The 12,149-nt window shown below is 50.0% G+C and overlaps 1 protein-coding gene across 2 annotated transcripts in view; it reads right to left on the reverse strand.

The window, feature by feature from the left end:
- The window catches only part of MGMT (O-6-methylguanine-DNA methyltransferase), a 258,758-nt gene that overhangs the window by 185,689 nt on the left and 60,920 nt on the right, over positions 1-12,149 (reverse strand). For both annotated transcript variants that reach the window (XM_012807804.2, XM_023515607.1), the window contains one exon: positions 3,256-3,392. In XM_012807804.2, coding sequence (XP_012663258.1) covers positions 3,256-3,380 — 125 coding nt within the window. In that variant the 5' untranslated portion in view covers positions 3,381-3,392. The remainder of the gene's footprint in view (positions 1-3,255; positions 3,393-12,149) is intronic.

Below are 12,149 nucleotides of genomic sequence, written 5' to 3' on the forward strand. Positions count from 1 at the left end.
GGAGGAAGGAAGCCGCAGACTGGGAGGAAGCCACAGACTAGGAGGAAGGAAGCCGCAGACTGGGAGGAAGCCGCATACCATCTTTACTCAGACATGGACCACATAAATTGCACCAAGATCACAGAATAGAAGATCAGCACACAAAAATCAGTTGTTACAGACCAGCAGCAATCTTTTAAAAAGTTTTAAATGAATTTAGAATGTCACCGAGAACTAAGGACTTAGAAATCACTTTGCCGGACAGATGCCAGGTCTCTATGCTGGAAACTAGCAGACCCTCCCCAGGAAAATGAAGGAGCCACACATGTGCAGAGCTGAGTCCCAGAAGGGCCCTGAGGGCAAAGGTGCCGCCCTGCAATAGATCCGGGGACTCCCCACCAAACCCCAGAAAGAACGGCTTCAAAAACGGACACCTAGCTTCTAAAATATGCACAACTGAGACCTAGAAGCCAAAATGGTATTTAAAAATATTGAAGCTGGAGGACTCATGGGCTCTTATTACCTGGGATTACAGGTATGAGCCACAAAGCGACCAGTCCACGTGAGACCAGCATAGAACTCAGATCGGGGAAAACGGCATCCAGAATACTCAGGCAGCTCCTGTGTGGCCAGTGGACTCTGACAAAGGTGTGAAAGTGATTCAGTGAAGAAAGGAAAGTTGGGGAGCTTAAAAAAAAATCAGTAAATGCAAAAACCACCAAATAACTGTATGAAAAAATTCTACTTCACAATAAGTTAATACCAAATAAAATTACATATCTAAACATAGAGAACTAAAATTATGAAGCTATTAAAAGAAATATGAAAACATTTGTGAACTGATAGTAGATAAATATTTCTCAAAGTCAAAAATTGTCACACAGAAGGAAAAAATGATAATTGGAGTTCCTCAAAATTAAAAACTTCCAAAAGACACCAGGAGAAAACAAAAGCACAAGTGGGAGGACGGAGGAAACCATCGCAGTACGCGTCTGATGAGAACTTGTACCCAGAACCTCAAATTAAGAACCAAGGAAAAAAAAACACTGAATTTAAAATAACCAAGACTGGAGCAGACACCTCATAAGAATAACCGTCTAGTCAACAAGGCCTCAGGAAAGCGCAAACTAACACCATGTGGGGGGACACGGCAGGCCCACGGGACGGGCTAACGGGCTTAGAACTGACCACACAAGAATCCGTGGAGTGCGGAACTCTCAAACAGTCCTGATGAAAATGTAAAGCAATACGACTTTGGGAAACATTTTAGCAATTTTTTATGAAGTTGCCTATATACCATCCTATTTAGCAATTCTATACCCAGGAATTTTTTCGAGAGAAAGGAAAGCCTGTCTACAGGAGGCTTGACAAGCCTCCACGAAGACGCTCCCAGGACCTCTGTGCCTTGCTCTGGGCTGCAGGTGTATGGTTGTACACTTGTCAAAACTCACTGACTAGTACACTTAAAGGCTGAGTTTCACTGTGTACTCTTTTTTAAAAATAAAATGTTGAAAAATTGAGTATTCACACCGTTTTTGCATCATTCCCAAACTTTTAAGTTTGCCAACATTACACACACATACATTTCTGGTGACACCCCCCAAGATCTGTTTCCCACCATCCCTGCAGCTAAGCTTGGCCACATGACTGCTCCCCAGGCAAGGGATAAATGGGAAATACCAGACTATCTCTGGAAGGGGCGGTGGCATGCCCTCCTGCCTTTGTCCTCACCCACAGCTGGGGCCCCATAGCCAGCCCGAGCAAGGACCTCAGCCTGGGGACCCTGAGAGGAAACCTCAGGGAGCCCAAGTTCATCAGGGCCTCCAGGCCACCAGATCTGGCCTCCACTGTCTGCAGGTGTGTCTTCCTGAGACATCAGCTGCCCCGTCTATGGCATTTGAAGGCTGTTCTTACAGTTAAACCTAACCCTAATTTGAGGCAGAAAGTTCCTAAAGTAGAAGTTCAAAATTAAACCTCTTCATCACCATTCTAGTCATTTAACCATAAGGGGCATTTAACTAAATGTATCTTATAATGCTGAGGGGTGGGGGTATTTTTTGTTTGACTTTCTCTTCCCTAAATTCACTTAAGGAGTACCTATACTCTTTTTTCTGAAAGGAAAAAAAAAAAAACCCAACACATAATTTCTATGATTTATTGCGCAACTGAACATGCTAAAAGACAAAATGACATTTTCCCTACAAATTATTTGGTGCCTGTGATTTCTGAGCACTCGAGCCAGATGGTCCTCATAGAAATTGAGAAGAGTATTCACATAGTTCAAAGGTTTGCTTATTTTTTTGGTCTTAAAGACGATATTGATTGTAACACGTAGCTCTACAGGAAAAATCTTGACAGTGGAGGTGAATACTGATATTTATTGCTGCGCTTGTACTCATTATGGCTGTCTCTGACAGGGGTCCATTAAAATCAATTTTTATGTTTCTTATGTATTTTCTTTATCTAATGTTCTTGGCATTGTGTTTATTAGCCAGTTAAGATAAACACCGAGCATAGGAGTAGGTGGGTTTTTTTCCCCCTTCTAACAAAAATAAGAACTACAATTTTAATACAGCTATTCACCATCAATGAATGGAGGAAATTAAATATACTTCAAAACAAAACACTGAGTGCTTTAAGTTTTACGTGCTTTTACTGTTAGAGAAATACAGTGAACACTGTTCACAGAAAGAGAAACGTGCATGCCTTAGAATGACAGTGCCCTAATGTCGCGCTAAAGAGGGACTTTCTCTGCCCTTTCCCCTGGCAGGGCCTCTGCAGCCCACAGGCACCAGCAGTCTGACAGGTGTCCAGGAAGGCGTGTAGCACTCCCGATTAAGCGACTCCAGAACCTTCAGCAGGCTGAGTATGAAACTCACCTGCGTGACCTTGATCAACAGGGAAGGCTGGTCTTGATTTTAAAAAGGCAAGATTAGTCCTCTCCCTCTCTCCACATTTCCAGAGACACATGTTGAAGACTCAGAATGTTCAACACTTGTAAGTAATCAGCTTTTCCATAAATGTATACATTTATCAGATGTCTCAGAGCTACAAATGAAAGGTTATGTGCTTGTGGTTAATCAGAGGTGGAAGATTCTGGGGCCACAAGCACAGGAGTTGGAAATGTGAGAACCATCACAGTGCACTGTTTGAGAGAGAGGCTAGTGCTTCTGGCTGGTGGCGGAGGCTACGTGTCACCTGTGGTCACTGGAAGGCAGGCAGTTACCACGTCTGCTTGTGTTGCTCTGGCACACACCGCTCTAAGCCCACACTTACCCAGCTCCGGGCGCCTTCTCACCAGGAAGCCTTATCCCATGCAGACCTTGTTCACAACCTGATATCTCGATTTTCCCCAAAGGGCTGTCCAACATTGTGTATTTCATTTCACAGGTCTTGTCCATCCTGCCAAGCACCTGAAACAATGTTTAAATCAAATTTTAAAAGTAGGCATGGAAGAGCTAGGTCATGCATACAGTCCCAGAGAAGCATCAGTTAAAACAAAGTATATTACAAAGCTTTTCCCTCATTCTTGGAAATTATATAATGTGTCATTTTTATAAAATAGTTAGCTTGAAGACAGAAAATTACAATTACCTAGAGAGCAAACAACCAACACTACACTCTATTCCCTTAACCTAAGACATCCAGGTTGTCTCGAAAAAGAGAAAACAAAAACAAAAAAAAATCAGTCTCACTCCATTTCCCTGGGTTGAGTGCCATGGAGTCACGGCTCACAGAGCCCTCAAATTTCTGGGCTCAAGAGGTCCTCCTGCCTCAGCCTCCCACGCTGGGACTACAGGCACCCACTACAATGCCTGGCTATTTTCTAGAGACGGGGTCTCCCTCTTGATCAGGCTGGTCTGGAACTCCTGAGTTCAGGTGATCACCCCCTGTCCCTGCCCCGGCCTCCCAAAGTGCTGGAATTATAGGTATGAGCCCCATGTTCTAATCTGTCTTTAACCAATGCACAGCTGAAGGAAGCTCCATCGGTAAGAACTTTTAAATACTTAGAACTAAGTTAATCTGGCTTTAACAATAAAAGAGCTACCAGACCCAAAAAATAGACAACCTATTTTGTATAAAATATGTTTAAAAATAAAACACTGTGAAATGAATTACAGAAATGCAGTGAGATTCAACTCAGCACTTACACAAAGGCACCTGCTATCAGGCAGCGGGGGAGGGGGTGCAGGGTGGGAAGATGACGCTGTGGGAAGCATATTTCACGTGTATTTGAAGAATATACAACTACCCTATGGATGTGTTCTCCACGTCAACGATTTTGATAAGCACTAATTTTGGTCAATGTAGCCAGGGCAGGACAGAAAGATACAGGTGTTAAGAGCAATGAGGCACCAGTAGTGAGGTTCAGACAAACCAGCATTCAGGGAGGAAAGGGGATGGTGATGGGGGTGACCACCTGCACCAGACAGAGTCCTCCATCTCCTCCCACTTAAGATCCCTTCTCTAGTTCTTAGAAACAAAAAGAGGCTTTACTGCCTCCAGTCACCAGATCACCCTACCTGCCGAAGTCTCCCAGATCTGCACATTTGATCCCAACACCAATGATAAACAAACATGCCCAAAGCTTCCCCACCTGACAGCGGGAAGCTGGGACGCATACTCTCTGTCTCCACTTCTTCCTCCTAGAAGCAGCTGAAGTGAACTTGTCCAAAACTCTCACCTGCAACAGTGCTTTCCTACACACACACAAAGCCTTCACAGAGCATTGGTGCCGCGTGTGTGACCGTGGGAATCCTCGTCTGCCTGGGCACTCTCAGGCCCCAGTTGCACTAAGCACCAGGTCTGGCTATTTACCTGATGCCCATGTGGTCCACCCACACCACAGCTTCACCTGGATGCCCTCGTGGACTCTCCCCAAGGCACACAAGGGCCTTCTGTGGCCCCACTGCACTGGGCTCTTCCCAGTCTTACCCCTCCTGCAACCCTCAGAGCTCACGTGGAATACCGTACCAGGGGCCCACAAACTGGTGCACCCGGGCCCCACCTGGCTCAGCACCTGTCTCTGTGAACAGTCTCCCTGGAACACAGCTGCCCTCATTTGCTCACAGGGCTTATCAGCTGTGGCGGGGACAGTGTGGCCCTCTTTGTCCGGGGTACTGACTCTATGGCCTGCCGGGCCCCTGTGGGCTCCACTAGCTTGTGCCCCCCTGATCTGTCCCCCTCTGCTGCAGCCCGATCCTCAGACAGTCCCTGCGTCTTTGTGTCTCCTGTCCCATCCCCACTGGGATGTCCCCTCCCTGCGTGGTGTCTCCTGTCCTGGGAAGCCCGGCACCACTACCCCAGCAGAGCTTTTCCTGTGAGCCCCACATGCTCCTCATGCCACACCCTGGTTCTCTTATCTCCAACAGCCAACAGGGAAAGGCACACTCATGTCCCTTAAAGGGGTCAGGCAACAGTCCCCAAATCATGCCGGTGTACTGTGGAGGCTTCACTACCCAGATTCAGTCCTAAACACTCAGACTCCTGAGGGCCCCTTTCCAGTTTCTATGCAGATTGATGGGGATTTGACAGAGATTCTATTCCAGCACCCCAATGTATAGACCTGGGATCTGCTGGGAACCCCCAGCCCCTGCCCACACCACCCTTCTCACACCCCCACCTGCTGGGCTCTCACTCCTGTGCATAAGAACTGAGCTTCCTGGGAGGGGCAAGAGGGCCTGTGGGAGCACCCACCTGTCCTGTACCCCACCACACCCAGCAGGGCCAGAGAGGACGGGGGGCGACATCAGGTCCCCACCACCACCATCCATTTCTCTGAGAAAGTCACTTAAACTCTGTGTCACAACTGTTTTTAGGAGTAGGAGCGGAACAATATCATATCACAAGGTCAGCACAAGACTACAGGGGCTAAATGTGACAGCCTTGGCAATCTGAGAGACCCCAGCAGATCCAGGACACTGTTCTCCCCACCCGCCACCCTCAACACTTTAACCAAATGCCATTTACCTTCGACCCCGTCACCTGGATTACACTGCCCTCCTCTCCAAAATCTTACCCTAAGCATCAAAATCCTGCCAATCCTTCTCCCACCACCCTCTGCCACAGTCAGCTGCCCCCAACCCTGATACCTGTAAACATTTCCCATCACCCTCTGGCCTCACAGACACAGGGAACTGGGGGACCCCTGAAGGCAGCCAGAATCCTGCAGGAGCTGATGAAAAACCCACTGAACTGCCCACTCGGATTCGGCGGCCCCCTGCGAGGCACGGAAGGGGTTCAGGCTCTGGGCCCCTGGCTTCCCCTTCCTACCCTCGTCTGGCAGCACTGCAGAGCCCAGTGGGCCGGCTCCTGGCTTCATCACAGCATTCACCTAAAGCCACAAGTGAGGCTGACATTAATTGGTGGCAGAAAAAAAATTGATTTTCATGGCTATTTGGAGACCTCTGAAAAAATGAAGTGAATTCCGTTTCATCTTCCTTTTAACATAAATGGCGTTTAAATAACAATGTTCTGAATTAAGCAGTCGGCGCCAGAGGCCAGTTCCAGCCATATTAAAAGGCAGAGGCCCAGAGACAGAAACTGTCTTCTTTTTCCTCTCCTGGTAGTTTCCAGGCCCGCCGCAGATGTCTAAAAACCGTCCTTCCAGAACCATCTCTGCAGCTCTGCACCTTTCACTGTTAACCATTTCCACTGTCAGGACCAGTGCAATGAAAATGCCCATGAACAGGCTGAGAGGGAGAACTGCCTGCCTCCTTCTAAGTAGTCTACAAACCAGATCCCCAGGGTCCCCTCTGTGTCGACTTTGGGGTGTTTTTGCGCGGGACACGTGAGCTCAGCCAGCTCATGGAGGACTGGCCCGACTGCGTCAGGAACCCCCAGAAACCCGTAAGGAAATGAAAACAGAGAATAAAAAAAAGCACCAGGGAAGCCCCTAGGTCTTGAGGACTCATGCTCTGTGCACCTCAAGACCAGGCATGAGGGAATATTTTAATTAAAAAAAAAAGTCCAAATCCTAGAAGAGAGAAAATATCTTATATCTATCACCTAATAATAATCCTGGTCCCAGATGGGGGAGAAGGAAATGGTGGGCTTGATACCCGCCGAGAATAAACGTCCAGTGATAAGACCCTGCCCCCCCCAGCCCCCATGCCCACTGTGGTCGGGGTCTCCCCAGTGGATTCTGCCAGGTCACATTCAGCAAAAGACCCTCAATGTGTGATCCCGCTGATCATTCTCCAACAAGCAAAAAGGGCCCACTCAGATCTGAGTGGTTCACCACACAGAACCGGCATTGCTACCTGGTGTGTCAAACCTGGGATGAACCCAGAGGTTATTGTCAAAGACCACGGAAAAGCCTCCTGCCTCCTGCCCCGGCCCTGACACAGGCCACGTAGGGAAAGGGAACCTATTCTCCAAGTATCTGTGAGTCCAGCTACATGCATATACAAACACAGGAGAAATTCCGCATCAGAAGTACCGAGGCGGCTTTCAAATGAAAAGACTGCTTACATCTGAAGGCGGCTCCCACAAATGCTGGGTCCTGCTAACGTCCTGGCCACACAGACTCCCAGGACAGGGGACCCTGGAACTAGAGGTGGCCTCATGGCAGGGAACCTTTCTCATGGGAGATGCTTTGGTTGTTAAGAATATTCTAATGACAGGAGCCCTGGGGAGCTCGGGACACAGGGGAAGAACTCGCCTTGCAGCTGGTTCCAGGAGCACCCCCAGCACGTGTGCCTTATGAGAGAGCTCAGCACAGACATCTAAACAACACACAGGTGCCACAGTGACGTGAAGATGCCTATATGGCAGGCTAGGAGGCAGAGGGACCTTGCAGGACCCCATTCACTGGTCTTTAAATCAGCCCTTTCTAGATATCAACTGGCACTGTCTATATTTGACAACTGTATTTAAAATAACACCTGGTTTTCCTTTCTGAACTTTTCATGTAGGTGCGTGTATCAAACTCAGTCTGAGTGAGGCAGGAAGATAAATCCTTTTCTGTTCTGAAGCTCAAGCTCTGTTTCAATCTGTACAATCAAGCAGGACTGAGCCAGCTCTGTATGTGTGTGTAGAAAAGAAAGAAATCACATAAAGAGGGAACTGCAGAAAACTTTTGTGTGTGTAGTTTTAACAAATTGCTCAAAAATTGCCTGGAACTTCAAGCACTTTTGAAAAATCTTTCCAGATGATAACATCTGGAACTCCCACATCCAGTCCAACCAGTTAGCGAGACAATCTGATTCTAACAGAAAACTGACCCACGATACCCGAACAGTATAAAGAAGGATTCATAAAGGTGTTTTGGAAGCTTAATAGTAACTAGTACCTGTCTCTTTAGGAGGTTTCATGAAAGGCTTTCCTACTTCAAAGCCCACTGTGGACCAGACACAAAGCCACACAAAGATGTCCCATGAAATGGAGGTGCCCGTATCACAGGGCACACACCAGGGTACAGCGCTGGGGACACAGTGGAGGAGACACACCACACACTAACACTGTGCACCTTCTAGCTAATTAATCATGTGGAAGAGACATTTTTATATCAAAATGCAGATAAAATGGAAAATCACGACCTGTTTAGCAGGAGGCTTGGGGTGAGCAGCCTCAGTGCTGACTCCCAGAGCTGCTCGCCGCTCCTCCCTGTCCCGAGTCACTTGTAAAGAGGGGCCAGCACTGTTCTCAGGCACTGTCTGCTTTGCTAAATTTTTGGCAATTCCCTGGAATAGGAAGTTTGAGAACCTAGTGCAGCAGAACTGCCATTACCAAGGAATGTGCCACTGTGCCAGCCCCACATGCTAAGAGGGAACAGGTTATGAAGATGAGTGACATCCAGACCTTTGATGAGAGGCCTGCAGCACAGAGGGCAAAAGCACGTGTCAGCCAGAGACCACCGAGCAGAATTTCGAAATGAAGTAGAGAACCCTTAATTTGGCAGGATGTGCTCTCCCGCCATCATCCCCCAGTCACGGAGGTCTCCAGCCAGCAAGCCCAGAGCTGCAGCCTGCCCCACACGCGTTCAGGACCAGCTCGTGCTGCAGGAGAAGGAAGCATGTCACAGGACATGCCTCTATCCTGCCGTCTGGGAGCCAAGGGCAGCACCCCAGACGGTGTCGCACCTCGAAAAGATACGCGATGGACGAGACAGGGACAGGTGGACAGAGCCCAGCTCAGGCCTCAGGGCTCGGACTTCCGCTGGCTGTAGTCTGCAGGTTGCTCTGCCTCTCTGCACTCTCAGACTCTGCTGCACCACACGGGAGGGGCTGGACACCTTCTCACTCACTCACTCACTCAGCCTCAGTGCAGCTCACAACAGACACCTGCCATCAAGATGGCTTCAGCCACACGATACCTGACAGTGTCGGGTGACACAGGAACCCAGCTGGTCTGTGGGAGGGTGATGAGGCCCACCAGAGCAACTTGCCTCACCCCAGGAGCCCTGGCCTCGGACAAGCACATTGTGGACAGCCGCAGACCCCAGAACAGAGTCAGAGTCCTGACAGGTGAGAAACCCAATGGCACCCACAGCTCAGAACAAAAACCGCAACCTCCCCTGGCACCTCTGAAAAGCAGACAGGATGGTGGCCGACTGTTTACAATCAAATGATGCCCTCTAGCCTCCTAGATGGCAGGAGCGAACTGGAAAGGAAGGGAAAGGTGTGAGCAGAGCTGCCCAGGAACGAGAGAAGGTAAGAGCTGAGGAGCTCAGGCCGGTTTACTGAAAGAGAAGGAGGGTTACCCCCCTTTTAAGTGGGGCCACAGGGGGTGGGCAAATTCTATAGCTTGCCTGGAAGGTTACTGGCTGAACTTTGGGGTGGGTCTAACCAGATCCTTTGTCTTGTCTTAGGAGGGGAGGAGGAGGAGAAGGAGGATTTGTGTGTGACTGTGTTAGGCCCCCACCAGGAGGAGCTTTAGCATTCCTGGAACCCTGTGAAAGAGAGACAGGTTTCAGGGTGGCAAGACCCCGCATCATGTGAGCTGAGCCCCCAAGCCAGGGGCAGAGTGGGCATCACCCACCCAACCTCCCAACCCGGCCCAGGCTGCACAATACCCTCAGGCCAGGCTTTAGAACACTGTGGTTCTAATCAGGAAGGATTCCTTTATAATTTGCTGTGAAGAAAAAACTGAGGAAAACGCTGTTTTCTCTCATTTTTAATTGTGCCTATTGGAACTCCCTGTGTTAACACCAGTGACAACAGTAACCACCTTGTAGAAGGGACAGAAAATGCCCTTGGCCACCTGGTCTGGCCGAGATGGTGCCCACCCCCAGGGCCCTGGGCGGGAGCCACCTGTCGGGGCTGCAGGGCCCCCACCATTCACACATCTCACCCAGCGACAGCACACGGCTCACAACCTGGAGGCTTCCTGGCACTTCAGGAACCAACTAACTACCGCACGGCACAGTGACAGTTTGTCACGAGGAGTAAAGAGGTGGCAGGCTGGCGTTCAAAATGAAATGTCAGTTCTTAAAGCTGCTACGTCCTGGGAAGCTTCAGCTTAAATATGTCATGGCAGAAAATAACCTCAGTCTTTATAGCCTCTAAAGTTGGGTAAAGTTTAAGTGACTTCTTAGAGAATAAGTAACATGTTCGAACACGAGGGAAGATCTGAGGGCAACATCAACTTTTCCAATTAGGCAAAGCAGCCAAAGCCAGCAGATCCTGCTCGGAGCAGACAGGAGAGGCTCCCAGAGCCAGGTGGAAACTCCTCTGATGCCTCCTCCACAGCAGGACGGGCCTGACATCACCTGCCCAGGAAGGGCCTTGCAGTAGCAAAGACCATGCACATGTCTGCAGTCAAGCCATGGGGAAAGTCATGAATAGTTAATGCTGTTTTCCACCTGTGCGCAGACAGAATATGCATGTGAAGAGTGTGTGATTCTTGGGTTGTGTTATCCCCTGAATGCCAGGGACTCCCCGTCAGGCCTGTCTCCAGGTTCAATGGCCAAGCCCTGTTTGTACAGATTCACTTGACACAGCACATGCTTTCTGGTTCCACACCAAGCATCCTCGGGGCTGTCTCCAGTAACATCCAGGGGACGCTGGGGCTGGGAATGAAACTGGAGGTTTCAGGGAGGCCGGCAGACAGGCAGCCAGCATCCTGGGCCCTGTGCCACATCTCCCTCCCTGCCTCCAACCCCGTGCTCTACAAAGCTGGCAAGCTGCTCCCTGCAAGGTGGATATAAGCACACATCCCCTCGGGTATGCCATGTTTACTGGACTTCCAACCCCCACCCCAGACCCACCCACACCATTAGCCTTTGGATGACTCCTTTCCTTCAGCTCTGCCATCCCAACTTCTGATAACACATGGGGCGTCCAGGGAACAGGGTCCTGGCCGTGTTAAGTCCAGCACACAAGGCCCCTCTGTGTCTGCTCAGGTCCCAGGCCACTGGTCAAGCCATCTCTTTCCCAAGCCTGAAAGGTCCCCACTGCAGCTCCTGGGCCCTGACACACAGACCCCAGAGGGAAGGGAGCTCTCATAGAAGGCAGTGCACTCATCCTCCATGCCCACATCCCAGACACAGCTCCATGGAGAGTGCGGTACAGCACTGGCCCCATGGGACCTGGCCAGGGCACGCACCTGAGCAGCCGGCACTGCTGCATCTGGACTCTCTGCCCATGGGGGACAGGGTCATTGGAGCAGCTCTTGCCATATCCCCCAGAACAGCAGATGGAAATGGCCTGAAAACACATTCTCTTGGGGGTAGCAGGGGGTGGCCTGTAGGGGTGACTGGGCTCAAGAAGCACTAGGGTAGGTCTTCCGGCTGGGCCCTGTGAGTCCACCTGCATGAGGGTCCTCCATGAGGCTGGAGGGGCATAGCTTCTTCCCACGGGAGGTCACCAAGTCCCTTCTGCCCACTAGCAAGGACGTGGCAGCCATATATGTTCACACTACAGGCATCTGGATTATAGCCCGGAGCAGGGCACAGGCTTCTAGGTGCAGACTGTCCCTTGATGTAGCCTGCATGAAGCCACCAGGCACCAGAAGAAAGGGCTGAAATCTCCTCACTGCACCTGCCCTGGGGAGGCCCCTTTTTTCCCAAATAGCAGTGAAGCAGAAAAGACACTTGGATCTGGACAGGCCACACTGACGCTGCACAGTGTGGGACCAAGACTGGATCTGGGGAGGTCACACAGATGCCTCAGAGTGTGGGACCGAGACTGGATCCGGGGAGGTCACACTGATGCCTCAGAGTGTGGGAC

This window comes from Otolemur garnettii, unplaced genomic scaffold (genome assembly GCF_000181295.1).
Source record: "Otolemur garnettii isolate 467f Iridium unplaced genomic scaffold, OtoGar3 scaffold00075, whole genome shotgun sequence".
Classification (NCBI taxonomy): domain Eukaryota; kingdom Metazoa; phylum Chordata; class Mammalia; order Primates; family Galagidae; genus Otolemur; species Otolemur garnettii.